General features: G+C 43.1%; 1 protein-coding gene across 3 annotated transcripts in view; it reads right to left on the bottom strand.

Moving 5' to 3' along the window:
- Nucleotides 1-15,226, bottom strand: part of ABL1 (ABL proto-oncogene 1, non-receptor tyrosine kinase) — a 172,740-nt gene that overhangs the window by 75,725 nt on the left and 81,789 nt on the right. For all 3 annotated transcript variants that reach the window (XM_033960528.1, XM_033960527.1, XM_033960529.1), the window contains one exon: nucleotides 12,687-12,860. In XM_033960528.1, the coding sequence (XP_033816419.1) occupies nucleotides 12,687-12,860 (174 nt within the window). The remainder of the gene's footprint in view (nucleotides 1-12,686; nucleotides 12,861-15,226) is intronic.

Genomic DNA, 15,226 nt, shown 5'->3' with positions numbered 1-15,226 from the left:
AAAAAATAATTACAATTAAAAGAAGCGAAGTCAATCAGGATTGAAAACCTCCTACTAGCTGTTTTGTAAGTCTAAAAAAAGCATATGTATATACCTGAACTGGAAAGACCATAAAAAGGAGCTACCTAACATGCTCAAGCTGGTAACACAGAATATGAACCAACTGGCCCATCCAATTGTCTCATGTACACAGGCCAGTCACACAAGCTTGACTTCTAGCAGAATACTGTGCTGTTGTCTTCCTTTGTATGTCCTAGAAAAATAAGCTTAGACCTTTCCACTCTCCCTCTTTTTACCCAAATTCACAATCGTATTCCCACCATTGCCTTCGATATCTTCTCCAAATATGTTAAAACTGTCTCAATACTGTTTCCACCACTTTGGTCAATAATTATTCCAAGCAAACACAAGAGAAATCCACAATCTTAGCGTGCAGGCTAATATTATGTCATTTCATTTACAGTATTTATTTGAATTTGAAAAAAATTCATCCAGGGCAGTGTACAGAGGGAATAATTTGGACATTGGCCATAGACAATTACAGCAGAAGAAAATATTCAAACTGTTCACATTATGACATATCAATGCCAATAAAACACATATTTATTATTTTTTTCCCTTTTCTGCAAAATTATAATATTCATAGGTTATTCTATCATCGTCATAGTTAAGTGGTGTTTCTTTTGACCCTTATCTCCAACTTCTTAACATTATTGCTTCTTCTTGAAGTTCTTTTTCCATGGAAAAAGCACAGTTATAGTACTTACCGTAACAGGTTTATCCTGGGACAGCAGCCAGATATTCTCACATGTGGGTGATGTCATCCACGGAGCCCAGTACGGACAGTGAAAAATGTAGTATCACTTTAAGTTTTAACAAGCTTTTAGACTGCCTGCACCGCTTGTGCATGAGTGCTTTCCCATCCAACATCACTCACGAGGTTGTCAGTTCTATGCCCAAGCGCAGAAGACAACTAGGGGAAGTGAGCAGGTTGTGAGACTATCTGCCCGCTGTCCTAGGATAACACCTGTTATGGTATGTAACTGTACTTTATCCTTAGACAAACAGGCAGCATATTCTCACATGTGGGACTCCCTAGCTCTAGTAAAGTGATGGAGGGAGAGTTGGGTTCCAAGAACTCCGAAAAATTCAAGTTGCCTTGCAAAAACTATGATCCGAGAGTGCGGAGACAAGAAAAGGAACCTAACAGAGGTAAAAGGAGAATTTGAGAAAACTTATATGCATGGAGATTGAGAAAATAATAAATGACTTCCTAGAGGCAGGTGAATCTAAATATAGGCGATGGAGATGCCAAAAAGACTCAAGAATCAAATAAGATAGGACTACTGGTAAATGCACCCATATGGAGTAGAAGACCGAATGATCAGGTGAAACTAGCCAGGTCTTAAGAGTAGATACAAATGAGAAAGGAAAGAAATTTCATAAACAAGGAAAGCATGATTCTCATGAAAAGAATAGTCTGAGGAGGAACTATCCTAGAAAGAAAGAAAAGCCAATACTATGAAATATAAAATTAGAGCGACATAGCGGCTTACTGTGGAGAAAATAACCTCCTGACAAAAAATATTGTTTATATATATTTTTTTTTTTCCCCACTCTCTCGAAGGCTGAGAAAGGATTGTAATAAGCCTTAAAACAAGAGAATCAGCAGAGAACAGAAGGAGTAAACATATTACACAAACAATATGCCAATAAAGATGAAATCCCCTTTGAGATTTAGTAAGGAAAGAATGAACAGAATTAGCATCCTTGTAAAAGCAAAAAGTTGATGAAATGGGTTTATTTTTAGGCTCCTTATTTACTGAAAAAAAGAGGAGCTTAACAAGGTTAGAGTATTACTAAAATTGGGACCTGAACCCATGAACGTATATTTCTAGAAGTAAAGTAGTGCAGCCTTCAAACTACTATCCCTGGTTAATTGCGCGTTAGTAGTTTGAAGGCTGCACTACTTTACTTCTAGAAATATATATATATATATATACACTAGTCTTTAAGCCCATTACATTAATGGGCGCTAGAATAGATGTGTGTGTCTGTCTTTCTTTCTCTCTGCCCAATTCAGAGAAAAATATTCCAATTCGATTCACCCTGTTGACTCGATTTTTCGATTCGATTCACTGTTAATAAGAATATAAGAACATAAGCAATGCCTCTGCCAGGTCAGACCTGAGGTCCATCGTGCCCAGCAGTCCGCTCACGCGGCGGTCCAACAGGTCCAGGACCTGTGCAGTAATCCTCTATCTATACCCCTCTATCCCCTTTTCCAACAGGAAATTGTCCAATCCTTTCTTAAACCCCAGTACCGTACTCTGCCCTATTACGTCCTCTGGAAGCGCATTCCAGGTGTCCACCGCCCCGCTGAGTAAAGAAAAACTTCCTAGCATTTGTTTTGAATCTATCCCCTTCCAATTTTTCCGAATGCCCTCTTGTTCTTTTATGTTTTGAAAATTTGAAGAATCTATCTCTCTCTACTTTCTCTATGCCCTTCATGATCTTGTAGGTTTCTATCATGTCTCTTCTGAGTCTCCGCTTTTCCAGGGAGAAGAGCTCCAGCCTCTCCAATCTTTCAGAGTATGAAAGGTTTTCCATGCCCTTAATCATTGGTGTCGCTCTCCTCTGGACCCTCTCAAGTATTGCCATATCCTTCTTAAGGTACGGTGACCAATACTGAACACAGTACTCCAGGTGCGGGCGCACCATTGCCCGATACAACGGCAGGATGACTTCTTTTGTTCTGGTCGTAATACCATTTTTAATAATACCCAACATTCTGTTTGCCTTCTTCGCGGCTGCTGCGCATTGCACCATTGACTTCATTGTTGTATCCACCAGTACACCCAAATCTCTTTCAAGGTTACTTCCCTCTAATACTAATCCCCCCATTTGGTAGCTGAACATCGGGTTCTTTCTCCCTATATGCATGACCTTGCATTTCCCTACATTGAATTTCATCTGCCATTTATTCGCCCACTCCTCCAGTTTGTTTAGGTCCCTTTGTAGGTCCTCACACTCTTCCGTAGTTCTAACCCTTCTACAGAGTTTAGTGTCATCCACAAATTTTATAACTTCACATTTCGTCCCCGTTTCCAGGTCATTAATAAATATATTGAACAGCAGTGGTCCAAGTACAGACCCCTGCAGAACTCCGCTTGTGACTTTCCTCCAGCCCGAGTAGTGACCCTTCACTCCAATCCTCTGTCTCCTGCCTGCCAACCAGTGTTTGATCCATCTGTGTACGTCCCCTTCCACCCCGTGGTTCCACAGCTTCCTAAGTAGCCGCTCATGGGGTACCTTGTCAAAGGCCTTCTGGAAGTCAAGGTAAATGATGTCTACAGGTTCCCCTTTGTCCAACTGGCTGTTTACCCCCTCAAAGAAGTGCAGTAAGTTTGTTTGGCACGATCTTCCCTTGCAGAAGCCATGTTGGCTCGCTTTCATCAGCCCATTTTTTTCGATGTGCTCACAGATGCTGTCCTTTATCAGTGCTTCTACCATCTTGCCTGGAACCGATGTCAAACTTACCAGCCTATAGTTTCCCGGGTCTCCTCTTGACCCCTTTTTAAAGATAGGTGTAACATTTGCTATCTTCCAGTCCTCCGGAATCTCTCCAGTTTTCAAGGATAGGTTGCAAACTCGTTGGAGTATTCCCGCTATCTCATTTCTTAGTTCTTTTAGTACCCTAGGGTGGATTCCATCCGGGCCTGGTGATTTGTCGCTTTTCAATCTATCTATCTGTTGGAGGACATCCTCATGGCTCACCTCTATTGCTGACAGTTTTTCTTCTTGGTCACCATGGAAGATCACGTCGGGTTCCGGTACACTGGATGTGTCCTCGCTTGTGAAGACTGACGAGAAGAATTTGTTTAATCTGTCGGCTACCTCTTTTTGCTCCTTTATCACTCCCTTTTTGTCTCCATCATCCAACAGTCCTACTTCCTCCCTCGCCGGTTTCTTCCCCTTAACATATCTGAAGAATGATTTGAAGTTTTTTGCCTCCCTGGCCAGTCTCTCTTCGTATTCTCTTTTCGCTCTCCTAACCACTTGATGACATTCTCTTTGGCGTTTCCTGTGTTCATTCCAGTTTTCCCCAGTTTGGTCCTTTTTCCATTTCCAGAATGATTTTTTCTTGTCTCCTATCGCTTTCTTCACCTCATTGTTTATCCATGCGGGGTCTTTTGTTCGGTTTTTTTTGCACCCTTTTCTAAATCTGGGGATGTACATATGTTGTGCTTCTTGCACTGTGCCCTTGAATAGAGACCAGGCTTGCTTTACAGTTTCTGTTTTCCTTGAGCTGTTTCTAAGTTTTTTTCTTACCATTGCTCTCATAGCATCATAGTTCCCTTTCTTGAAGTTGAACGTTGTCACTGTGGTTCTCTTCCCTTTTGCTGTACTTACTCCTAATTTGTACTGGATCATGTTGTGATCGCTGTTTCCTAGTGGTTCTACTACTTCCACTTCTTTTGCAGGTCTCCCTATTCCGTTGAGGATTAGGTCAAGAGTGGCATATCCTCTTGTTGTTTCCTTGACAAGCTGATCCATAAAGCAGTCCCTCACAGCCTCTAAGAATTCTGTTTCCCTCGCACAGTTTGAGTTTCCAATATTCCAGTTTATCCCGGGGTAGTTAAAATCTCCCATTACTGTCACTTTCCTGTTGTTGCCTTCCCGCCTCAATTCTGCTGCCAGATCTTTGTCGTTTGCTTCTGTTTGTCCAGGTGGACGATAGTATAGACCCAATCTTATGTCAAGGCCACTTTTTCCTGGTAATTTGACCCATAATGACTCCAGTCCTTCCGCCTTTGGTTCTATATCCAGTCCGGACGAGGGAATGGTGTCTTTTATGTATAGTGCTATTCCTCCACCCTTCTTGTGGGTCCTGTCTCTTCTATAGAGTTTGTACCCTGGCAGCACTACGTCCCATTGGTTATCCTCATTCCACCATGTTTCCGTGATTCCAATGAGGTCTAGGTTTTATTTTTTGGCTATGGCTTCTAATTCTCCCATTTTGGTCTTTAGGCTCCTTGCATTAGCATACACAGCTTTTTAAGTTTAAACATTTTATTTAACCAAGGCAATACCATATCAAAAATTCCCAGCTTCCATCCCCAGCCCCACCAGCGCCCTGCCGATTCCCAGCTTCCTTCCTCAGCCCCCCTGCCGTTTCTGAGCTTCCAACCCCAGCTCCCCTGCCATTTCTCAGCTTCCAACCCCAGCCCCCCTACCGATTTCAGCTTCCATCCCCAGCCCCCAAGACTCACCAGCCCCCCTGCCAATTCTGAGCACTCCCTGCCGATTCTCAGCACCCCCTGCTGATTCTCAGCCCTCCCTGCCGATTCTGAGCACCCCCTGCCAATTCTCAGCCCTCCCTGCCGGTTCAGTTACTTACTTGACTGGATGTGGAATCGCGGGGAAGAGAGGAGAAATGTGGAGACAGCCAAAAAATACCCTTTGCTTCCGACTGGTCCGCTGCACGAGGTCTGCTCGCTCCCCCTCCCTTTCGTTTCTTCTGATGTAATTTCCGGTTTTGCTGTCCACCATCACCCCTTGCCTGCTCCCCCTGTCCAGCAGTAATCCTTCTTCCTTCCTTTTACCTCCATGTCCAGCAGCACCCCTTGCCTGCTCCCCCTGTCCAGCAGTAGCCCTTCTCCCTTTGTTTTACATCTCCTCTGTCCAGCAGCAACCCTTCACTGCTCCCCCTATCCAGCAGCACCTCTTCCCTGCTCCTCCTGTCCAGCAGCACTCCTTACCTGCTCCCCCTGTCCAGCAGCACCTCTTCCCTGCTCCCCCTGTCCAGCAGCACCTCTTCCCTACTCCCCCTGTCCCTCTTCCCTGCTCCCCCTGTCCAGCAGCACTCATTACCTGCTCCCCCTGTCCAGCAGCACCTCTTCCCTACTCTCCCTGTCCCTCTTCTCTGTTCCCCCTGTCCAGCAGCACTCCTTACCTGCTTCCCTGCCAAGCAGCACTCCTTACCTGCTCCTGCTGTTCCTCTTCCCTGCTCCCCCTGTCCAGCAGCACTCCTGACTTGCTCCCCCTATCCCGAATGCGGCTTCCTTGTCATTTGCGTCTGCCCTTGTTTTTCCTGTTCACATTCTTGGGTACATATGTTTTCACTACTTGGGACCACATTTATCATGGCTCTTTTCTCCATTCCTTATTTTTACTGGGCGAAAATTTTTATATATCCTCTATAATAAAACCGTAAGCGCGCATGCGCACTTAAGAGTTTTCTGATCATTGCCACCGCGCTGTGTCCCTCCGTGCCGAATTCCATTTTGGAACATGGAGGCAGGGAACACGCCGGCAACTCTCCCCTCTCACCCTCATTCGTCAACCGCTGCTGCTCCTCTTCAAAGCAACCGACTGAGGATCGCGGCCGGCTGTAGCGTACACGATCACGTCAGAGGGAACGTGCTACTGAGGTGCAGAGCGGCCTGCGAGGTTCGCTACAGCCGGCCGCGATCCTCAGTCGGTTGCTTTGAAAAGGAGCAGCGCCGTTGGCAACGGTTGGAGAGTGAGGGCGAGAGGAGAGAGTCGCCAGCGTGTTCCCTGCCTCCATGTTCCAAAATGGAATTCGGCACGTAGGGACACAGCATGGTGGCAGCGATCAGAAAACCCTAAGTGCGCATGCGCTCTTAGGGTTTTATTATAGAGGATATATAAAAATTTTCTCCCAGTAAAAATAAGGAATGGAGAAAAGAGCCATGATAAATGTGGTCCCAAGTAGTGAAAACACATGTACCCAAGAATGTGAACAGAAAAAACAAGTAACAAGCCTTTGTTATTGATCTCCTATACCCTCTCACTTTGCTATAGAGGAGGGATGATGGATAACAGAGCTTAGTCGTGTGGTACCCCAAAACATGGACGAAATTACTTCTGAGCTAGCACCATCAACTGAAGGTAAGAAAATGTCAGAGAGTTGATAGCGACCTAGCTAAATGAAAAAAGGCAATATGCCTGAAGAGTTGAGGTGCTGAATAGAATCTTCCTGAGATGCAATAGATGTGCTCCAAGGAAAGTGGTCATAAATAACAGAAAATACGAGATGAAATGGGTAACCAGCAGGAGAAAACTCATCATTGCACAGAAAAGGATGCAATGAAGATTGACTGGATGCATCTACCACTGAAGTACGCCATATGTATGCGTCCACTACTGTGTACATCATATGGCTTATACATAAGCATAAATTCAGAAGGCCGGCTAGAAAACTACATAGATTAAGAACAAGGTTTTGTGTGTGGATTTTAGACCAACTCCATTGAAGGAACTACAAGCAAGCCGAAATGTATACTACGATATGTTCTACAGAAACATAGAAGCATGATGGCAGAAAGAAGGCATCAGACCAACAACTCTGCTCCTCCACAGCAGCCCCAAACTCCTTCTTGCTAGGCAAAAGCAATAAGAAAATTAACCCTGCTAGACCATAAAGAAATGGTTCTAGCAAGAGATCAGTTTTACTGACCTCAGTTAAAAAAGTTAAAACAATTCCAACAGTGGAACAAGATTACAGAATTTCGATGTCACCATGGAGGAGTTCTGAGTCTTCCCATAAGGAATAAGAAAACAGGAATGAATCCTACAAAGGACATGACTGTACCACATTATCAGAAACGAATGTACTATAAGAGAGATAAAAAGGATGAGGTGACCTAGAAGTAGTTTAGAGGTCACAAATATAATCAAAGTAAGACGAGGTCCCAGCATACTGCAAAGAAGACTGATATAAAACCCAAGGACTTGTGACAGAAGTACAGCTTAGTGTCAGTAGTGGAACGATAGTCAATGATAATATGCAATGCTATAAAACTTGTGTATGCTCATTGCATCCGAGCATGTTTCCTTTCTCCCTCTCAATATGGAAAATGAAACTGAAAGATGTGTGATGTGTAAAATGCATAGCAGGAACAGGTTCAGAGGTGTAATCATAATCTATTGGAATTTTGGTAGTGCGCACTGATGGTCGAGCGCACAAACCTCTGGCTTCAGATCATGAAACTTAAAGTGAGGAACTCTTTTTCATATAAACTGGAGTAATTAAAAAAAAAACATCCTGAAAAGGATATAGTGGCCTCCTCCTCCCTTACAGCCCTTCCCAAATCGTCGGGTTCCTTTAGAATAAAAAAAAAGAGTTGGAATAAAGGGTGTTGTGGATAATGTCCATTAAACAATAGGAAAAACACAAGTAGGAAATGATAAGGTGATTGTATGAGCAACCTAAAAAGTACTGTATGTGCATTGATGGTACAAAGGGAGGCGTGTTCCAGGTTAAAAAAAAAAAAAAAACAACAACCAAAAAACCCAATCTGGTTGATCCTGAAGTAGTAAAGCATTCATGGCATTTTCCAACTTTCCGCTTGATTGGTTATTTTTGCTTCTTTTGCTTTTTAAATATGGAAGGGAATCCAACTTAACAGGCTCTAGTGTTGTTCATGTTGAAACGTCCAGACAACAGGAAAAAAACACCTTACAGGCTCTACACCCATGGTGGATTCTTGAAGTAATATGGAAAGGCGGATGCAATGTGGATCGATGCTTCGATAGATAGACTGGATTTGGTACCTTGCAGCCCCAAAATGCTTAGGCAGGACTGGTACCTAACAAAGCAGCCTCTAGAAGTAGGTCAAAAAGACTGAGTTGGTTTCAGAGACGAAGATGAAGCCTCACAGTATCCCAATGACAAACCATCAATGTCAATGTAGAATGTCAATGTAAAGAATCAAATTCCCTTCTTATGCAAATTTGCGCAGCGGAGTCCATGGGAAATTAAAGTCCAAAGACTGTTGGAAATTAAGAAACTAGAGATGGAATGCTTTGCCACGCAGAGCCTCAATGTGAAGAACATCGGTGTTTTACTGGTGATTGATGCTCCAATTAAGAGAATTCATTGACGGCGTTAATACTTTACGTGTTCGGTATTGCTCCGATGAAAAGGAACATTCTTATAGTCGAGGCAACCGATGCAAAGCAGTGGATAAAGTCATTGATCCTGGAACAAATATCCCGCACCGATACCTGAGCTGAGCGGGTATCAATGGTGCTGAGGGGCGGCAGACCTCAAAGAGGATGCACGTACAGTAAGGAACACAACGGTGTCGATATGTAGAACGTTGATACTAAGGAGAGCGACGTTTGAAGATAGACTCCAAAGCAGTACCTTGCATCTTATAAGAACTATGCTCAGGCTAACTGGCATCAATGAGATTGTTGACACTGAAGTAGAGATCAGTCTACAGAAAAAGTGAACCTCCTGCAATCTTAAATCATGTATCGATACCAGACTGAGAGGGTATCAATGGTACCACAGGGTAAGGATAAGGAAGCACCATAACCATACATCAATGGTATTAGAAGTGCCACAGGCGTCAAAGCGTGAGTGCCTGAAAAGGAGATGCGCTTCAGAAATGACAATCTGTATCACCCTGAAAGCCATGCATCAAGCGGACTTGATTCTTAATGGCAGGGTTCTATCTACTGCGATGCATTTGTGTCGACATGGTTTAAACATCAATACAGAAGGCATGCATCAAAGACTCAATGCTAATGTGCCACCGATGCAAGCAGATGGAAATATCGATGTCACTGTGATACATCTGCATCGACATGGTTGAAAACACTGGTACAGAAGGCATGCATCAAATAGACTCAATGCTAATATGCCACTGATGGAAGCATCGATGTCCTCCAATACCAGCCAATACCAGTCACTGGAAGTCTGACTCCAGACCTATATAAGGAAATAAACAAGAAAAGAAAAACTTTGACATTAATCAATAGTGCTTTCCTTCTTCCAATCTATAGCCCTGGAGCCAGATACCATCGGAGAGGGCAAGCTGGGTTGGAGTAGAAACAAAGCCAAAAATCCATTGATGATCACAGAGGAAGTCAGGATGGAAATTTGTGTGAAGGCCACTAAGTAACTAAGTAAAAGAAATTTGAGGAAAGTCCAAAATTTCTTTTTACTTTCTGCTTTTCTTCGTCGTTTGTTTTCAAAAGAAAAGTAGTAGAAGAGAAACTTGAAATACTTGAAAAAGATTGAAATAAAATATAAACGGGAAGGCAACTTGATGGAGAAACAAAAGATATGTCTTCTTCACTCGGCGGAAAACGAAAAACTGATGACCTCGCGAGTTGGCGTCGGGCGGGAAGGCACGCGCGCATGTGCAGTGCGGGCTGTCTAAAAGCTTGTTAAAGCTTAAAGTGATACGACACTTTCCACTGTCCATACCAGGGCTCCGTGGATGACGTCACCTACATGTGAGAATATGCTGCCTGCCTGTCTAAGGATAACTACATCTTTCAGTATCTTACTGAAGTCTGTTAAAAATTTCCTTTCCTTTTTCTTTACTTATCTTCAAAAAAAACTTCACTCAATATCAAAATGTATTTACTAGTTATTTAAATAACTACTATTTAGGAGATTGTTCCTATTCATGGGACTTCCATAGATAAGGGTAGAAACCCGCACATCATGTTTGCACATTTCAGCTGTGGAATGCTAAACTCGGGGCCACATCCAGAGGGCCTCTCTCTTGAGAGCTGGAGTCTCACTAGGGTCTATGTTGTTTGTCATCTTGACAAACCAGCAAAAGGTATACTGTCGGTTAAACAAGTATTTTGAGACTTGGATGTCAACTATCGTATGTATGCCCATATCCATTTTTTTCATTCAATATTATTACTTTGTTGCACACTGTGAATAGACTTAAAATCTGTCTATAGGCTGTAAGGGATTGGATGTGTAAAAATAAATTAACTCTGAATTTGAGTAAAACAGAAATTAACAGAGGTTTAATTGATAAAATGCTACCTTTTTTTTTTTTTTTAACTTTAATGATGTCAAGATCACAGTTTCCTCAGACATACAAAGTTTGGGCATAATTTAAGATTCCAGGCTTTTAATGAAGTCTCAAATTAGGTCAGTTAAGAGTTCCTTTAATAAGATTAATTTACTTTATAGGATTAAATTTATTACTAGTTAAGACTTTCATTTTGTTTGCAAAGTTTAATTTTGACAAGAATTATTTTAATTTTTTGTATTGAGGTCTCTCACAACAGTTTGAGACCTCTACAGTTAATTCAGAATGCCATCTATGTGTAATTGCTGGCGTTTGGTTTATATGTATTTCACCTACTTTGTAAGCTTTATAGTGGCTGCCAGTTATCTTTCATATTAGGTTTAAAAATTTAATGTTTATATTTATGTACTGGGGCTATGTTTTACTTATCACCTATTCTGAAGATGTATAAACTAGGCGAAGATCAGATGGGACACACTGATTGTTCATTTCGTCTATCCCTAAAATACCTTTTGCAGAGACAAGACTGTATGCGTTCTCAATTGGTGATCCAGAAGAGTGGAACAGGTTACCTCTAACACTGTGTGTAGAAAGTGATACAAATTGTTTTAAGAATGGTTTGAAGAATTATTTATTTCAGCAAGCTTTCTGATTAGACTTGGGTCACGAGCATTAGCAATGTATTGTTTCCTGTGTTTTAATTCTGAGTTTTTATGTGCTTTTGTGATTTATTTTGTTACCGATTGTTTTGAGAGACTAAGGTTGTTTAGATTTTTTAATGGTTATCATGTTATTCATTCTAAATGTTTATTTTGTAATCTGCTTAATTCAGGTGGATTATAAAAGCACAAATGGATAAATACTGTAAATACTTGAATATATGCCGCTCTGAAAATAAACCAAGGTAACCTTTTTCCCCCCAAAAAGGAGGAAAAAAAAAAGTTGACTCAAATATAAACTGGGGGAGGGGGAGGTTTAATATTCAAGTGCCCTGCTTGGCTCTGCATCCAGTCCCCCACTCCCCCTCCCTCCCCTATCAGGCTCTGCACCCAGCCGCTCTCCCCCCCACCAGGATCTGCACCCTGTCCCCCACCCATCCCTCTCTATTGTGTCCCTCCCTCCAGCAGTGGACCAGAACAAAAGGGATCCTTCCTGCCACCTGTCCCAGCTGACTGTGGAAACTTTACCTCCTTCCTGCCTCCCCTGAGTGCAGAGCCGCTAGCTGATTGGCTGCCTTGAGTTCCACAAGGGGAAGGAGTGCAGGAAGATTGCTCCCGTCTCGGTCCACCGCTAGACCACCAGGGAATTGAAAGGTACACAGGGAAGGTGGGAAGGAGGTAAAAGTTGCCACAGTTGGCTGGGACAGGAGGCAGGAGGGATCCCTCCTATCCAACTGCTGAACCACCAGGTCTTACGGCAGGACTGGCAGATGCCTGCAACAGGTCCAGGGAGGTGGCGCCGACCCCAATATAAAACCAAGACTCCCATTTTTAGGCTATTTTTTAGGCCCCAAAATTTCAGCTTATATTCAAGTATATACGGTATATATCTTAGGCTCCTTGCCCCCATTTCCTCCCACGTGTAAATTTTGTGCCCACAGAATTTGTGTTTAAAGCCTTGTGCCATTCTGGTTCCCTTCTATAAGCTGCTGCCTTCAATCCTCAAGAATTTACAGCTTCGAGTATTCAACATAACTCTCAAAATGGAATCTCACTTATGACTTTTCTTTGTGGATTTCTGATAATCATTTCATATTTCTTTTATATTCTGCCTATCAGTACCCTGCTAAGTAGGTTACCATTAATTTATTAACCATTCATGTCTTCCTTTCCTCTATATATACTCTAAACCTTTCGGTGGTACACTTACCTTTAGTTATGCTAAGAGTGTTGTCACCACTGGCCACAAAATCATACAGTGCAACAAAAAGATTGGGGTCATTTTCATTAGAACCGGACAGAAGGTTCTCCTTCGAGTTCCAGCGAGCTGCTTCACTCAGGCCTTGAGCCTCAAAATCAGTTGCAATTGGTCTCTGGAGGGCTTCTAGAAAAGGAAGGAGAAAGAAAAGAAAATAATTTAATACTTGTTGGCCTAATGCAAGTCATCAGTGCTTCTCCTAGCAATGTACCGTGGTATCAACAGTGCAGGCAACAGTGAAAAGACAGTAACTTCGTGGGTGAACCAAATTAGGCAATGCTTTAGGACAGTGTATCTCAAACTGTGTGCCTCCTGAGATTCCAAGTGTGCCGTGGCACACAGAGGAGGAAGAAAGGTGCCTGCCAGCTGACTTCCCCACACGGTAGTGGCAGTGCTACCCAAATCGCCGAAGGCCTGCATGTTTCCCCCTTCTCTCTAGCGTCCTCTGGCTTCCCCCCTGGCCTCCCAGTCTCACTTTTAAAGCTAATTACAGCAGCCTGCAGAGGATTGCCGGTAGATAAAATGATTTTATTTTCAGTATAGTGATTGAAATGTGTCAGTTTTGAGAATTTATATCTGCTGTGTATATGAAAAATGAATGGAAAAAATTTCATTATAAATAGTAAAGGGAATGGGAGCTGGGGCACAGCTTGGGTGGGCCTAGGGAAGTCTGGTTGGGGTACTCAGTTGATATTTGTTAGACTTAGGTAATATTTAGCTTGAAGTAGGTGAGAAACACTACTGTAGGAAATCAGCTGGCACCAGCGCCTCTCCTTCTCTCCAGCCCTCTTCCCTGCTGGAACCCCCTACTGGCATCTCAGGGCCCATCTGGAGGGCCTCTGCACATGCGCAGACGTCGATGTTATGTCATGCATATGCGTGATGTCATCACAGCGACGTCCGTGCACTTCTGGGTGCCTCAAGCCATGGCCACTACCTTTAGTGTGCCCCGGCTCAAGAAAGACTACTGTACTTCCTAAAGCAATGTCTCTCGAACTAAGTGCTTCACACTAATCCAATGAACAGTACTGCCATGAACTGTCTTTCCTCTCTGGGCTCCTTTTACTAAGGTGCGCTAGCGTTTTTAGCACACGCAAACCCCTGCACTATGCGGAAAAACTAACGCCAGCTCAATTCTGAGTACGCTAAAACCGCTATCGCAGCTTAGTAAAAGGAGCCCTCTGTTTCTTATTGCTGGGAAATTAAATGTGGGCTACATCTTTTGCTACAGAGGAGAACCGTCATTCATGATAAAGATTCAACTGAAGGACAGGTGACCAAACTTCCTCTCTGTGAATTAGCATGCCATTTATCAACCTGGTTGCCCTAGAGTTGTAGGCACAATCCAAAAGAATTCCAGGACTCTACTGTATCACATTCCATTTCACTGATGTCACAACCGATTCTCATCAAGGTAGTGCTGGTAAGTTACTCCTAAGAGCTCTAAACTATTTTTCCCTTCATCAGGACAACAGTCCATCAAGAAGCAAGCCTCTCTTTGTATGTAGAAGCTTAGGAAAAGTCTCCTGTAGCAATCAAACCATTTCCCACTGCTAACAATGCCAACAAGTGTTATCTCTGCTCCCTCTGGGGCCAATCACATACCTTAAAATAAATATTAATACAACTTATACAGAGCAAAAAGAAATCAAACTGAAGGATCCATAGAGGCTGTGTCTCCCAACCAGAAGCCACAATTGGCAGGAAGGAAGCCTACTCCCTCCTGTCTTGGCCACCTGGACCCCACACACTCCCCTCCTTTAAATTGAAGATCAGCAGGAGAGATGCCCACTCTCTCCTGCCACTGCGGCCCCCCTGTAAACCTCCAATACACCTTTAAATTGAAGACTGGCAGGAGGGATGCCCACTCCCGCTTTCTGGCAGGCCCGCCTCTTCCCCGTGTATCCTGTGATACAATGGGAGGGGCTTAAGACTGATTGGCCCAGGCACCTAAGGCACCTCCCATTTAAAAAGAGAGCCTACTATTCCTGTCCTGAACAGCTGAGTGGCAGGAGGTTGCTTCAGGGCGTCCTCTGCCGCTTAGCTGTTTGGAGCTTCTCCTGCCAGCTCTGCGCATATGTCAGTCGCTTTCTCCAACTGATTGGATGGGATTAAGTCTTATCACCATCTATGGATCCTAGGAGACTTCAAACTTTCCTGAATTTCCAAATATGACTGGAATGTCATTAGATCATCAAGACCTTGAATGAGCTTGGCTTTGTTCAGTTAATTAATTCACCTACTCACTCTTCAGGACACATACTTGACTTAGCATTTGTGTTGAATGACCAATGATTCTGGTATAATGACCATATCACCATTGCTTTGGGCCGACCACTACCTCATTACCTTCAGTAGTGAAATGGTCACTGAAGAGACATTCCTCATTCATTGTCACCAAATAAATATTAGACCCCACTTCTGTTCACTTACCAACCTTTGAATTAGGCATATTTAAATTATCTAAACAGTTAAATATAGATCAGCAACCA

The sequence above is a fragment of the Geotrypetes seraphini genome, chromosome 10 (assembly GCF_902459505.1).
Source record: "Geotrypetes seraphini chromosome 10, aGeoSer1.1, whole genome shotgun sequence".
NCBI classification, from domain to species: domain Eukaryota; kingdom Metazoa; phylum Chordata; class Amphibia; order Gymnophiona; family Dermophiidae; genus Geotrypetes; species Geotrypetes seraphini.
This window is presented reverse-complemented; position numbering and strand designations above follow the sequence as displayed.